The following is a 14,621-nucleotide window of genomic DNA, read 5'->3' on the forward strand; positions in this document are numbered from 1 at the left end:
AACATAATGAAAAGTACAAATAAAAGCAAGGAAGAGGACATTCTATATAGACTTTTTGGAATAACTAGAATATAAGTTTGATTGAAATAACTTCATATGGGCTTGCTTTAAAGGAAAAGCCATTGACAGCACTTACATTCCATTCCACTGCTGCAGTAGCGATTCCTGAAGCCGATCCTGTCCCAGCCAAGCCCACAAAGTGGTTGCTGCCAATGTTACTGGCAAAGAGAGAGGCACCCATCTGAAATGCAAGAGAAGAGAGTGTGGATGGAGTTAAAAGATGCAAAGTAGAGTTATTGGCAACAGAGATGATGTTGTGTTTAAATAACTTCTTAGAACAGAATTCCACCAACTGCAGCTCACATTCTGAAATTGTGTGTGTATTGTGATTTTTGTTCATTTTATTGAACTAAAGAAAACATATCTCAAGTAGAAGAAAATCAAAAGATTACACAGGGTGTGTCACTGAATTTCAATGAAAAAAATACTCTCCGATGGATTTCTTTAAAAATTGCCTTACAGCAGTGGTTCTCAACCTTCCTAATGCTGTGACCCTTTAACACAGTTCCTTGTGTTGTGGTGACCCACACTCATAAAATTATTTCGTTGCTACTTCATGACTGTAATTTTGCTTCTTTTATGAATCATAACGGTAGATATATGATATACAATACCCAAATGGAGTCTTGATTTACAGGGTAAGAACCACTTCCTTACAGGGACTGGAGAGATGGCTCAGTGGATAAAGTGTTTTTGGTTAAAAATGAAGACCATGTTTCAGAGTTCAGACCCAAATAAATCCAGGCAATTGTGTCAGCCGCCTGTAATCCTAGAACTCCAGAGATAGAGAGTGGGCTCTCTGGGTTAAGCTAAAATGGGGGAGCTCCATGCTCAGAGAGAGATTATGGTTCAATCAATGAAGTGGAGAGCAACCAGGTAGATACTCAGTGTCAACTTCAACTTGTTTTGTAGACCAGCTGGCCTCAAACTCACAAACATCTGCCCAAGTGCGGGGATTAAAAGAATGTGACAGCACAGCCGGGCTCATTTATTTCTTTTGATTTTTCAGGAGTCCACAGTTGAGAAGCTTTGAATATTTGAGAAAGACTATGAATTTTCAAAGAGACTTTTGATGTTTTAAAGCAACAGGGCTTTTGAAGGGTTTGAATTAAAAAAAAAAATCTTCGGGTCTTTTCCAGTTACTTATATTTTACATTGTGATGTAAATATATTAATATAATCTTGAGAGATAAACAAGAAAGGAAAGGTTGTTGGTTAATAGTAATGTACTAGTATATCAAGTAATTCTTTTTTTTTTCAGTTAGTATGACACAGATAGAGTTATTAGGAAAAAGAAACCTGAATTGAGAAAAGTCATCATATTGCCTTTAAACAACTCTGTGGGGTATTTTCTTCATTAATGATTGATACAGGAGGCTGGAGCTCACCTCTGGGAAGGTAGTCTTGAATGGTATAAGAGAGCAGACTCAGCAAGCCAGTACCTACATATCTTCAGTTCCTGCCTCCAGATTTCTAGCTTGGCTTCCCCCAGTTGACTGTGTTGCAGGATATTTGATCACACTGTGAATCTCAAGATAGTGTTGTTTACTGGGAAACCTGTTTCTCGTTGTGATGTGGCTCAGCCCTAGCACAAACCTTTAACTAGAAGCTTTGTGCTTGAACTAAATAGAATCAGTCCTAAGTCAAGAGGTGGAGCAAACAACAAGCTGACATGTAGTGAACATAGGGAAAAACCATAGAGAGCAAGAGGAAGTCAGGAGGACAGATCGGGAGATGAACCGGAAGTAGAAAGGAGGGACATTCAGCTTAAGGGGTTTTTGAGATGGCACAAAGGAGACTTTTTTCTTTTGTAGCGTTGGCTGAGTGGGAAGATCACCTGGGTGTTTTCTCTACCTCTCTGAGCAGGCAGGCGGCTTTCATCCCAGCATCTGACTCCCAAGCTGTTATTGAGAAAACTGAACAACTGAGATTTTGTTAAAAACATATTTGGTGCTCCAGTGCATGGCATGACCACAAAGAGAGAGAAATCACGCCAGCTGTGGAGAAACTGAGAAGCCATCAGATTTGGTAAGTCACCTGGGAGGTCCTCAAGGAGAGAGTTAAGGATGGGAAATACCATAATACAAGGCATTAGAAATCTGTATAGAGTTACTTTTGATGCCTTAAAAATAGACTCAGAAAATGAAAAGCTGTGTGACTTAATTGAAATTTGTTCAGTACTGGTTATGATTATTATGGTTTTGGTATTTCATATTTTATTCTTAATATTCATAGTGGATATTCATAGTTCTGCATCCTCTCAAAGAGAAAAGCTTTAGAGATACAGGACAGAGAAAAATATAAAAAGTGGATTGATAAGATACAAGCCTTAGAAGAAAAATTACAGAGACTTATAAACAAAATGAAAAAATTCTCAGACACAGGCAGACGAATTTGGACAAGAACCTATTATACCACTGCATGATGAAACTGAAGAGGGTCAACCTAAGGTTGCTAGAGAACCAACCTTAGTTTATCCAGTTACTAAACAGATCTACCTGAGGATGATAGGCACCCCCAAGGTTATGAAGAAAATAAATGGAATCCTATAGACGTGCCATAGTCATTTCATATCTTGTGCATATACTCTATATGAAGCAGATATTAAATTCATGGGCAACTCATGAAGAGTTTAAATTAGCCAGGATATAACTCCATTTTGAAATAAAGATTTTGACTGGGAACTGAATTCAGGTACCAGGAAATATCACAGAGTGTACACCTGGCAGAAAACAAAGTTAACTCTCCTAGCAACAGCCTCCAGGAAATATCAGAGAATAAATGCTTCATAGAAAATAGAGACAAACTCCCTGGCAATAATCAATGGGAATCGGTTGAGAATCGGGTGGGAAAATTCTCCCCAATGTTTCAGATGTGGTTTAGAAAAATAGCATTGTGAGTATATGCCTTAGCCATTGTGATTGTGTGCCTCAGAAAAGGTCACCCCGCCCTGCTAAACTTTACCCGATTCTGTAACGCCACGGCTTGTGCCCCCCTGCTTGCTGCAATGGAAACCCCTGGCTCACAGACTTTCCATTTAAAAATTCTGTTCACTCAGAGCTCGGGGTCCTACTTCTCTACTGCTGCGCCAATGAGTCTTGGGTCCCGAGTTCGATCGCTCTCGCAATTGCATTGAGTCATCTCCTGGTGGTCTCTGAGGGTCCTGTGAACCTGGCATAACACTCTGAACAGAATTATCCCCCAAGACTGGCAAAATTTGGTAATAGCAAAATTGGAGGCTGGTCCTCAGTAACAATGGTGAACATGGTGGAAAGAGCAAGCTAGGGCACTAGAACAATGAAATAGGGCTAGAGGTATTAATATTCCCCAGGATCAGTTGCTAGGTGAAGGTCAATATGCTGAGTTACAAAGTCCTCTTGAATTTGATAATCACAGCTTGGTGCTATGTCATTTAACAGCTTTAAATGGTTAGAACAAGATTGAAGAATCAAGAGGTCTGAATCATTAGTAAAATTATACAAGGCCAGAAAGAAGTCTTCACTAATTATTTGCAAATGTTGACTTCGGCTATAAATATAATAGTATCAGATTCATCAGTCAGAAAAAAAAATTAATAAAATTTTTGTCTTTTGATATGCTAATTTGTCTTTTGATGTGCTAATAACCTAGAACCTCCACTCAGATGTAGCCTGTGGTAGCTCAGTAACCAATTGGTTTCCCAAAGTGAGGGGAACAAGGACTATTTCTAACAGGAACTCAATGACTGGCTCTTTGGTCTCCCCACCCCCGAAGGGAGGAGCAGTCCTGTTAGGCCACAGAGGAGGGCTTTGTAGCCAGTCCTGAAGATACGTGATAAAACAGGATCAGATGAATGGGGAGGAGGTCCCCCATCAGTGGACTTGGAAAGGGGCACGGTGGAGATGAGGGAGGGACTGGGAGGGAATGAGGGATCGGGACACGGCTGGGATAAAGAGTTAATAAAATGTAACTGATTAAAATAAATAAATAAATAAATAAATAAAAATAAGTGCTTAAAAATTTTTGTCTTTTGATATGCTAATTCAGGATGCATACCTTTTTAAATTTTTATTTTTTATATTAATTACAGTTTATTCATTTTGTATCCCAGCTGAAGCCCCTCCCATCTCCCCTCCCAATTCCACTCTCCCTTCCTCATCTCCTCCTATGTCCCTCTCCAAGTCCACTGATAGGGAAGTCCTCTTCCCCTTCTATCTTATCCTAGCTTATCAAGTCTCATCCAAACTGGCTGCATTGTCCTTCCCTGTGGCCTGGCAAGGCTGCTTCCCCATCAGGGGGAGGCGGCCAAAGAGCTAGCCACTGAGTTCATGTCAGAGATAGTCCCTGTTACCCTTACTAGGGTACCCACTTGGATACTGAGCTGCCATGGGCTACATCTGAGCAGGGGTTCTAAGTTATATCCATGAATGGTCCTTGGTTGGAGTATCAGTCTCAGAAAAGACCCCTGTGCCCAGATATTTTCTTTCTGTTGCTATCCTTGTGGAGCTCCTGTCCTCTCTAGGTCTTACTATCTCCCCGTTCTTTCCCACGATTCCCTGCACTCTGCCCAAAGTTTGTTTATGTGTCTCATCTGATTTATACAATGCTGGGTAGAGTCTTTCAGAGGCCCTCCGTGGTAGATTCCTGTCCTGTTTCCTGTTTTCTCCTTCTTCCAATGTCAATCCTGTTTGCCTTTCTGAGTGAGGACTGATCATCTTACCCAGGGTCCTCCTTCTATCTCGCCTTATTTAGGTGTTCAAATTTTTGTAGGTTTATCCTGTATTATGTGTCTAGTATCCACTAAGTGATTATTTACTGGTGTGTCTTTCTGTTTCTAGGATACCTCACTCAGGATGACCTTTTCTAGTTGCCACCATTTGTCTGCAAGTTTCATGGTTTCCTTGTTTTTAATTGCTGAGTAGTCAGAATGCATATCTTTAAAGGCAAGATCAGCACTAATAGATGAATGGATTAGAAATACCGCTGATATTGGATCTCATATTTATGATGTTACTCTGAAATAATCTCTGAAAGTTTTAAGAAAAATCAAAATGTCAAATGTTTTAATTGTGGTAATCGAGGTCATTTGAAAAGGGATTGTAGACAAGGTGTTCCCAGAAATAATGTTTTTTCTAGCAGTATCAAAAAGAAGGCACAAACTTCTGGAGAATGCAGAAGGTGTGGCAAAAGCCAGCACTGGACTACCGCATGCAGATCAGCAAGGGACATGCAAATTAACCCTTTGCTATTGGGAAATGCCCTAGGGGGCCTCCCTGAAGGCCCTATTATTAAACTTGATTCAATCCTTCCCTTTCACAAAGCAAATAAAAGATATAATGACTCTTGATAAAAGCAATACTGTTCTGATTGTAATCAAGGACAAAACAGTTTTCAGTAGATAAACCAAAAAATTCAGGAGAGAACTGAAAACAGGTATTTTGGCAAACTTCTATAATAAGAGAGAAGAGCTAAAAATACAAATAAATGGAATTAAAATTGAAGGTTTAGTAGACACAGGAACAGATGTAGCAATAATTTTATCAAAATCTTGGTATCTGGATTGGCCTCTTAGGGAGGTAAATATCTAGCTTTTGGGGACTGGAACTTTATCTCAGCTAAAGCAAAGTGAAAGATGAGTCAACTGCATAGAGCCAGATGAACAAATAGGAAAATTAATGTCATGTGGTTAGTATGGCCATGAATTTATGGGGACGTTGTTAGAATAATTTAAAAATGCTAGGCAGTCAACAGATCTGATATGAAGAGATTTATATGGGAGAAGGGATGGGGAGAAGAGTTAGGGCCTGAGTGTGCCATGAGGTTAGAGAAAGAGACAGAGATAAACACACACACACACACACACACACACACAGCAGGAGAACACAGGAAAAGAGAGAGGAGCATGGTGGGGGAGGGACAGCAGAGAAACCAAAGCAGAGAGAGTACAAGAGAGACAGAGGAGTGGCAGGTTGATCCTTTTATATCTGGTGCACAGCTGAAATGTGTCATCAAATGATCACTTGATGACATCTTAGGTTGCTAGGCAACCTAGAAGCAGGCAGCCTTTACACTAACAGACATGATTTGTTGTAGCAATGGGAGACATAGATTGATATTCCTCCAATCTCAGAAACAAATCATAAAATAAAGAGTGCTTCTTGGAAAAATGTTAAAAGGTTTTATCAAGAACAGTCACAGACTGTTCAGGTTGTATGTAATCAGGACACAACAGCTATTCATCTTTCAAATGTACCAATAACTCTACCTTTAAAATAGCTAACTGATAAGACTATATGGGTAGAACAATGGTCTGTGACAAAAGAAAAATTACCAATACTGGAATAGCTTGTTCAGGAGCAGCTTAATGCTCAACACAAGGAAGGATCTAACAGCCTAGCCCATGGAATTTTCCTGTGTTTGTTATTAAAAAAAAAAAATCAGGAAAATGGAGGATGTTAACATATTTAAAAGCCATACATAGATGATTCAGCCAATGGACTCCTTATGGCCTGAATCCCATTGCCTTCCTTCTTACCTAAGTAATTGACGTAAAAGATTACATTTTCACAATCCCTTTGCATGAGCATAATAGTGAAAGGTTTACTTTCTCAGTACCTACTTATAATAATTGTCCAATAAAGAGATATCATTTGCAATGTCTTACCACAAGGAGTGTTAAACTTTCCTACCTTGTGGCAATATTTTGTACAACAATTTATGAATTAGAAATAATTATGAATTAGAAATAATTCATAAAGTTTCCTCAATCTATCATTCTGCATTATATGGATGATGTCTTACTGGCCGATTCAGATGCAGAGACCTTAGAAAAAAATGTATCATGAAGTAAAGAGAATTTTGCTGTGCTGGGGATTATAAATTGCCCCTGCAACAGTACAAATAATAGATTCTATCCATTATCTAGAATATAAAATATGTTTACAGAAAATTCGACAACAGAAAGTACAAATCAGGTGAGATCAATTACAAACTCTTAATGATTTTCAAAAACCGCTGGGAGATATTATTTGGCTGCAGCCCATAATTGAATTAATTACTCAAGAGCTAAGTAATCTATTTCAAACCTTACAAGATGATAAGGACTTAAATAATTCAGAAAAATTATCAGCTGAGCCTGAGAGAGAACTGGCTTTGGTAGAAAAGAAATTACAGGATGCACATGTGAATTGCATGGCCTCAAAGCTAGATTCTGCTTTGCTTATTTTGTTTTCTACTCATTCTCCCACAGGAATTCTTATGCAGAGAGAAGATGATATCTTAGAATGGATAGTTGTAGCACACAAACAGAGTAAAAAAAAAAAAATTAAAGACCTATGTAGTTTCTGAAAGAAAAAACAAACAAACAAACAAGACTTTGTCAGTTAGCAGGAATAGACCCAGCAGAAATTGTAGCACCCTTTACTAATGCTGAAATTAACTCATCATGGGCAGAAAATAAACACTGGCAAAGAGGTTGCAGTAATTTTTGGGGAGAGCTTAACAACAAATCTCCCTAAAGCAAAGGACTTCAGTTTATAAAAAAGAACTAATTAGATTGCCCTCATGTAGTAAAAGGGACACCAATTTCTGTAACCCCTACATTTTATACTGATGCAAATAAGTCAGAAAAGGCAGATTATAGGTCAGGAAAAGTTTGTAAAATGGTACAGAACCCATATGACTCAGTTCAAAACTCAGAGCTGTTTTCCATTCTTATGGTATTACTAGATTTTCCTGAATCTCTTAATATAGTAACTGATTCTCAATACGTAGAAAGAGTTGTTTTACATTCAAACTGCTGGAGAACTTATTCCAGATGATTTAGAACTAACTTTATTATTTATTCAACTACAAGAAATAAGCAGAAATAAAAGTCATGTATTGTGTGTAATACATGTCAGATCCCATATGAGTCTACCAGGTCCTCTAGCACAAGGTAATGATGAAAGTGATCAGCTATTACTAGGAAATATGATGGAAGTCTCAGAATTTGATAAGAAACACCATGGTAACAGCAAAGGCTTGAAAAAAAAAACAGCAAAGGTTTGAAAAAAAAAGATTTTTCTATTACTTGACAAAAAGAAAATTATAAGGACAATGTCCTACTTGTTCTTTGTATAACCAAACTCCATTACCTGCAGGAAACAACCCAAAAGAAACCCAAAGAAATGAAATTTAGGATGTGTTTCATTTTTCAGAGTTTGGAAAATTAAAGTATGTGCACCATACCATAGCTGTTTTAATTTCTGAAAAGGCTGATTTTGTAATTACACATATATTAGAAATTATGGCTATTATGGGGACACCTGAATCAATTAAGACTGACAATACTCCAGCATATGTCTCTAGTAAAATGAAACAGTGTTTTGTATGTTACAGTATAAAGCACAGCACAGGTATATCATACAATCCCACAGGACGAGCAGTTACAGAAAGATCTAACTGCACTTTAAGAGATATGCTTAATAAGGGGAAAGGGGAAATAAAGACCCCCCAGAGATAGATTATATAGTGCTTTATTAAATTTATTAAATTTTTTAATGATAATGAGAAAGAAACAAACAACTATAGAGATTGGATAGTAGAAAAAAAACTGCTGAATTAAATCAGTCTGTATATTTTAAAGATGTGTTGACCTCAGAATGGAAACAGATATGTGTTATGCTGGGGAAGAGGTTTTGCCTTTGTTTCCACAGGAGAAGAAAAGCTGTAGATATCAAAATTGATAAATATCAAACAAGAGAGACCTCCTGAAAAAAGTCAGGTGATAGTTCAGCAGACAGTTTGGTCATTCAGTTCAAACTAACTTATAAATATAGACTAAGAAATGCCTTTCATTTGATCAGACATGAATATATAAAAAAAATAAAAGTTTTGAATGATAATTTACCAAAGGCATACTTGCCTTACTGGCATGAAATGAAAAATAAGTTTTCTTAAACCACATCTTAATTCCATGTTTGAATGTTAGCCTGTAGCTGGCCACATGGCCTGTGCCATCTTGTACATCAGCTTTTGAGTTTTATTCTTAAATAAAAAAGATATTTTTGTTGTTTAGAGTTAAAAACACAATTAAGGGATTTTAAATGTTTTAGGTAAACTTAAAGAGTTACTAAAGGTCAAACTTATTTTCTAAATCTCTGAGTTGGAATGATTTGGAACTAAGATAGAATATTTGAGCAGGGTGATGGTAGTCCATGCCTTTAATCCCAGAAGAGAAAGATGAATCTCTATAAGTTAGTTGTTTTCTAAATTCTAGAGTTACAGTGAACAAGGCGTGGTGATGCACACTTTTAATCCCTCTGCCTAGGGATAAACCCTCAGATACGGCTCCTAATTGGTATGCCTGCACACTAGAGAAACCACATACCATATTTACTCCTTCCCCAAAAGAGGCACCTACTGAACTGTGGGGACCAATGAAAAGCTCACAACATATGGCTGACACATAGTTTTACTGATGGCTCATCAACCACTCATGGAACCAAAACTAATGGAAAACAGCAGCCTATAGGCCTGGGGATGGAATGGCCAGTACTGAGGAAGGAACCACAAACCAGAGCAGCACTAGTAGCTATAAGACAAGCAACTACAAAAGTAAAAGGAAAATCTCTAATCTTCTACAATTCATGCTGCATGTACAATGGAACAGCAAAAAGTCATCAAAATGGAAAACCGCCGCTGGCAGATAAATGGCAAACACATCTGGTCATGGCATGAATGAAAATAGCAAAACTTAGCAAAGATATACAATTTTATGTAGCTCATGAAGGCAGGACAGGGATTTAAATTTAAAAACGTCTTCCAAGAGGCAGGCTGAAATTCAAAGTGAATGTTCATTGTGATCACACCAGTTTTGGGGTGTTCCGCTGGCAAGTCTGAATCTGTTTTGTGGTACCAATCCAAGGCCCAAAAGAGGAGAGCTGGATGCAGTTCGGATCCCAAACTGGCTGTCTCCCTGAGCTCAGAAAATAAAGCTTTCATTCTAAGCTTCTGTCTCTCAAATGAGTTTTCTCAGCATCCACCTTGAACCCAACAATACTTTTTCTGTTGCCAAAAAAAAAAACGTTTTACCCTAGGAAGAATACAACTGGCCAAAAAAGGAACCCCCGAGAGTTAGGGGTGGGGCAGGGTTTTATTTTCTCTTTTCAGGAGAATAAAAGCATTCAACTAAGGGGTCTGGAGACCCCTGGACAAGGGGAACATGTAAAAAAAAAAAACCAACAGATCATCAGGAGAAAATGTTTGAAGAAAAAGAGTAAATTGGCCAACTCTAACTGACTACCTCTAGCTGACCCACCTGAAATACTTACTCAGAGTCATAGATTAGCACTGGCACAGATGCCACCATCTTGCCCCTTCCTGTTGGACAGCCACCCAATGTAGGCTGAGGGCAGGACAGCCCTGTGGACACCCCCTTCTTTCTTCCCACCACGAGGCTGGTCCGCTCATGGCGGATTCCCAAATGCTTGTCTCTTCTATCCTACACGACATAAGTGGCAAATGGTCTTTATGTGGTCCCAATTCAATGAAAAATGAAAGCTGGATTTGGGGCTGGAGCATGGCTTTCTCCTCCCCTAAACCCACACATGCCTGTTAAAGGAAAATCTAAAATCTCTGTCTCATATCAGAAGAGCTATCTGGAATGGGACAAAGGGAAACAAAAAATAAGCTCTATTGCCACTAATCTCATAATCTTTGGTTTTTCATTTGACTCTTTAAACCTTTTCTTAAGGTATAACTATTACCTCAAAACCTCTAAGATTATTAGGTATATATGCACTTTCTGAGGTGATAGCATTCATACAGAATAGTACTTAATTCTAGAAATAGGTTTCATCTAGCTTTCTGTACATGTTTTCATGTTTGAGTCTGAAGCAGGTAACTAGGAACAAAGCTTGTATGCCTTGGATGTACTTAACAGATTGTGGTCCTCAAACGTTTCAGAGTTCTGCTGAATATGACATTTAAAATGTATAGGTTCTCCACAACAAACCATGACCACTCCTAACTGTAACCTTTGAGGTCCCCAACAGGGTGATGGTACCCTACAAAGATGAACCCACTTGGACTGTGGTAACACTAACCACTGGGAAAACTGCCCCATGCCCCCCCTGCTGCCAGGCTCTGCACTAAGATTGACACTAAGCTGACAAACACCACCCAAAGATCAGTTTGGGACTGCAAACTACTCAGGCCATTCAAGTAACTGAGTTCACAGGAGACTGGCACAAACATTTTACAGAACTTTGAAACAAGCAATCCTTAACCCTAAGACTGTCAAATACAAGCTGGACAGTATGGAAAGCTTGGCAGCAATTACTGTAAATAATTTTGTAAATAGTTTTACTGTGTTAGAGTAAAAATCTTTACTTTTTATTTAGAAAAAAAGCAGGGGGAGGGGAAGGTTACAGGATATTTGATGAGACCGTGAACCCAAAGATTGTGTTGTTTATAGGAAAAACTTCTTTCTCATTGTTCTGTGGCTCAGCCTTGACACACATCTTTAGTCCAAGAGCTTTTTTTCCTCCCTTGAGTTAAATAAAATCAACCAAAGGTCAAGAAGCAGAGCAAGCAACCAGTTGTCAGGAAGTGAACATAGGAAAAATCCATAGAAAGTAAGAGGAAGTCAGGAGTATGGAGAGAGAGAGAGAGGTACAGGAAGTAGAAGGGAGGGACATTCAGTTTGAGGGTTTTTCAGATGGCATGGGGGAAGGAGCCTTTTTCCTTTTTGGACACAGGCTGAGTAGGAAGGTCAGCTGGATGCTTTCTCTGCCTCTCTGAGCTAGCAAGCTTTCACCCCAGCACCTGGCTCCTGAGTCTTTACTGGTAAAATTGAACAATTGAGACTTTGTTAAAAACAACAGGACTGTAATTTGTGACATGTAAGGCAAACAAACTCTGTTTTCCTCAGGGTTTATTATTATTATTATTATTATTATTATTATTATTATTATTATCACAGCAATAGAAATCCAAACTAAAATACTTGCTTTGTATCCTAATAGGTGCTTTGTTCTGGAGAAAGTACCATAAGCTGGTTAGAAAAAAAATGCAAGTTCTTTATTGTTTGAGTAGAATGTTCTATACAAAGATATTGTCTCTAATGAATTATGATGCCATTTAACTGCTAAGTTTCCAAGTGACTGGATTAGAACAAGTCTAATCCCTCTTTAACATAACAGACTTGAGAATGTTACATAAGGCTTTTGAATGGACAATAGTTTTAAAACGACAAGAATGGTAATATTTTGGAAGATAATCATGTTTCTTGGCTTTGCTATTGACTGCATTGCAATAGCAGGGTGTTATTGAATATTGTATAGCAAACAAAGTCTCATGTCCTTACAATTTTGCTTCTCAGACAAACTTATTGAGCACTTCCTTAAAGGTACTGTGATGGTTCTGTCAGTTATCTCTGAAATGAGCCTGTCTGCTAGTCCCCTTATCAGACTTTTGCAATTTAAATCATCTGCCAGACTGAGGGACTTCCTAGCCAACTTCCTAGACATAGGACATTCTTTTCATTTATCTTCCTCTCTGTTCTGTCTGTTGTTCTTAAGATTCAAAGGTTGAAAGGTCTCTCCTTTACAGAGAACAACAACTGATCAAAATGCAGAGTTGTGGATCCCAGACCCAGCTGACACATCTGCAGCACATCTCCTACACCTAAGGCTCAGGGAACATTGCTGAAGAAGGGGTGGCAAGACTGTAAGAGCCAGAGAAACAGAACGTTTCCTATTGGTTTGTGTCTCCTAGAATTGTCAGAGAACCTATGCCTATGAAGTCTCACCATGGTTGCCTAAACATGACCTGAACAAAGAGAGCACCAGTAGATATGCTAAAGTAGAAGAAAGAGATCTCATGGGGCCTCAACCCAGGATGAAGAACTACAGGCAACTAAGGAATGTTGAGATCTGGAGAAGTAGGAAAACCACACCAATTGGCTATCCAACTGCAAACAGGCATCCCTGAAAGCATATGTACAATTAACATTATGTAGACAGAGTAGGTCTGTAGTTCAGATATCTCTCTCTCTCTCCATTTCTGTCCAGAAATCTCTGGCCCACTTACCGGCCACCAGGCCACATCTCGACCAGCCAGGAAGAAGCCTCCAACAGTGCCTCTGTTGCTTTTCACCATTGACTGAGGAGGAAGGAAGAGGAGAGAGAGTTAAACAGCAGCGGATGCATTGCAGTGCCCCAGTCACACTGGACAGAATGCTGGCGGAAGTGAGTTCTCAGCACTCTTGCTGAGAGAGAAACACACTCTCTGGAGACTGTTGCACGGACTGTTTTTCAGTGGTGGTCAAGGACTAGGAGTATTTTTAAAAAGCAGCTGTCTGTTGACAGTTGTGGAAATGCTGTGAGATGTGCTGTGATGTGTTGAGTGAAAATCTGCAGCACAGAATTCAATATTGAAAATAATGAAAAGAACAAAATGTTGTAAGTGGCCAACCCACCAAGTCAGAAATTCAAACAGTAAAGGGAAATAAAGAAAATGAGATAATATGTTTTTTTTTTTTCCCTTTTGTCAGGTGTTGGAGATCCAAACAGAGTAAGCCTGCTGTTTTGGTCCTCCTTCTATTCAAATAATTATGTTGCCTTAAAAATGAGCCTAATTGGCACTATCACATATATCATATATATATATATATATATATATGTATATATATATATATATAATATGATTCACACGGAAAGACAATGACATGAGTAATGATCTCTTGTCTCAGTTTCTCGTGACACACCTCGTCCCCCCATGACACTGTACCCCAAGCCCACCCGAAAGCCCATATGGTTTCCACGTACCCACAGCCCCACAGCTAGCACGACTAGGAAGTAGATGACAATGACGGAGATGTCAGCAGCATTTTGAATGCGCTGTGATGGTACAGGAGGCTCCTCAGTCGGGGCCATAGAGCTAGGACTTAGAGTACTAGCCATGGCTTCAGGTAGTTCCATTCCCTCCCTAGGATGAGTCCTTTCTTTATGTAGGCACTGGATTAATAATCAATCCTCAGGCAAATGGTGTGAGATATCACAGATGATCTTGGACACATGGACCTTAAACCTCTCCTGTGTGTCCAAGGTTTAGGACCTTGGCCCTTCAGCAATCAGTATTCTTGGTTGTATGTAAAAGTGAGTGATTATAGTCAGAAATGGGGAACAAACTGAAAGTGTGATGAGCAGAGCATTCACTGATGGAAAAGACAGCACATTCAAGACTGGGCAGGTTCAGTTGCAGCCTAGGAAAAGAATAAGGGAGTCAAGTAGGAAAGGTGTAAGGAGATGACAGAGCAGAACAGAGGAAGGACTGAGAAAAGGCTCCTTATAAAACATATAATATTTTTTGTCAAAAAAAGCTACCTCTTGAAAATAAGGTTAATTCTTTATGTCAAGGTTTCCAAGGCCCTGTATTTCCCTGAGACTTATAATTTAAGTGAAATTTATGTGCCTGGTCAAGACCATTGGTGGTGTGGGATTCTGATCACAGAGATGGGACTCAAAGCCTCCTTCAGGGAACAGCTTTTATTTATGCTAGTACGTTGGCCAGAGCCCATGCTCAAAAGGACCCAGGAC

General features: G+C 39.0%; 1 protein-coding gene across 1 annotated transcript in view; it reads right to left on the reverse strand.

The window, feature by feature from the left end:
* LOC110541189 (solute carrier family 5 member 4-like) overlaps positions 1–13,985 on the reverse strand; it is a 64,449-nt gene extending 50,464 nt beyond the window's left edge. The window contains exons 1-3 of the mRNA XM_060369346.1: positions 13,851–13,985; positions 13,114–13,185; positions 137–241 (exon numbers count right to left, since the gene is read on the reverse strand). Coding sequence (XP_060225329.1) covers positions 137–241; positions 13,114–13,185; positions 13,851–13,985 — 312 coding nt within the window. The remainder of the gene's footprint in view (positions 1–136; positions 242–13,113; positions 13,186–13,850) is intronic.
* Between the last annotated feature and the right edge of the window lie 636 nt (positions 13,986–14,621).

The sequence above is a fragment of the Meriones unguiculatus genome, chromosome 16, assembly GCF_030254825.1.
Source record: "Meriones unguiculatus strain TT.TT164.6M chromosome 16, Bangor_MerUng_6.1, whole genome shotgun sequence".
NCBI classification, from domain to species: Eukaryota; Metazoa; Chordata; class Mammalia; order Rodentia; family Muridae; genus Meriones; species Meriones unguiculatus.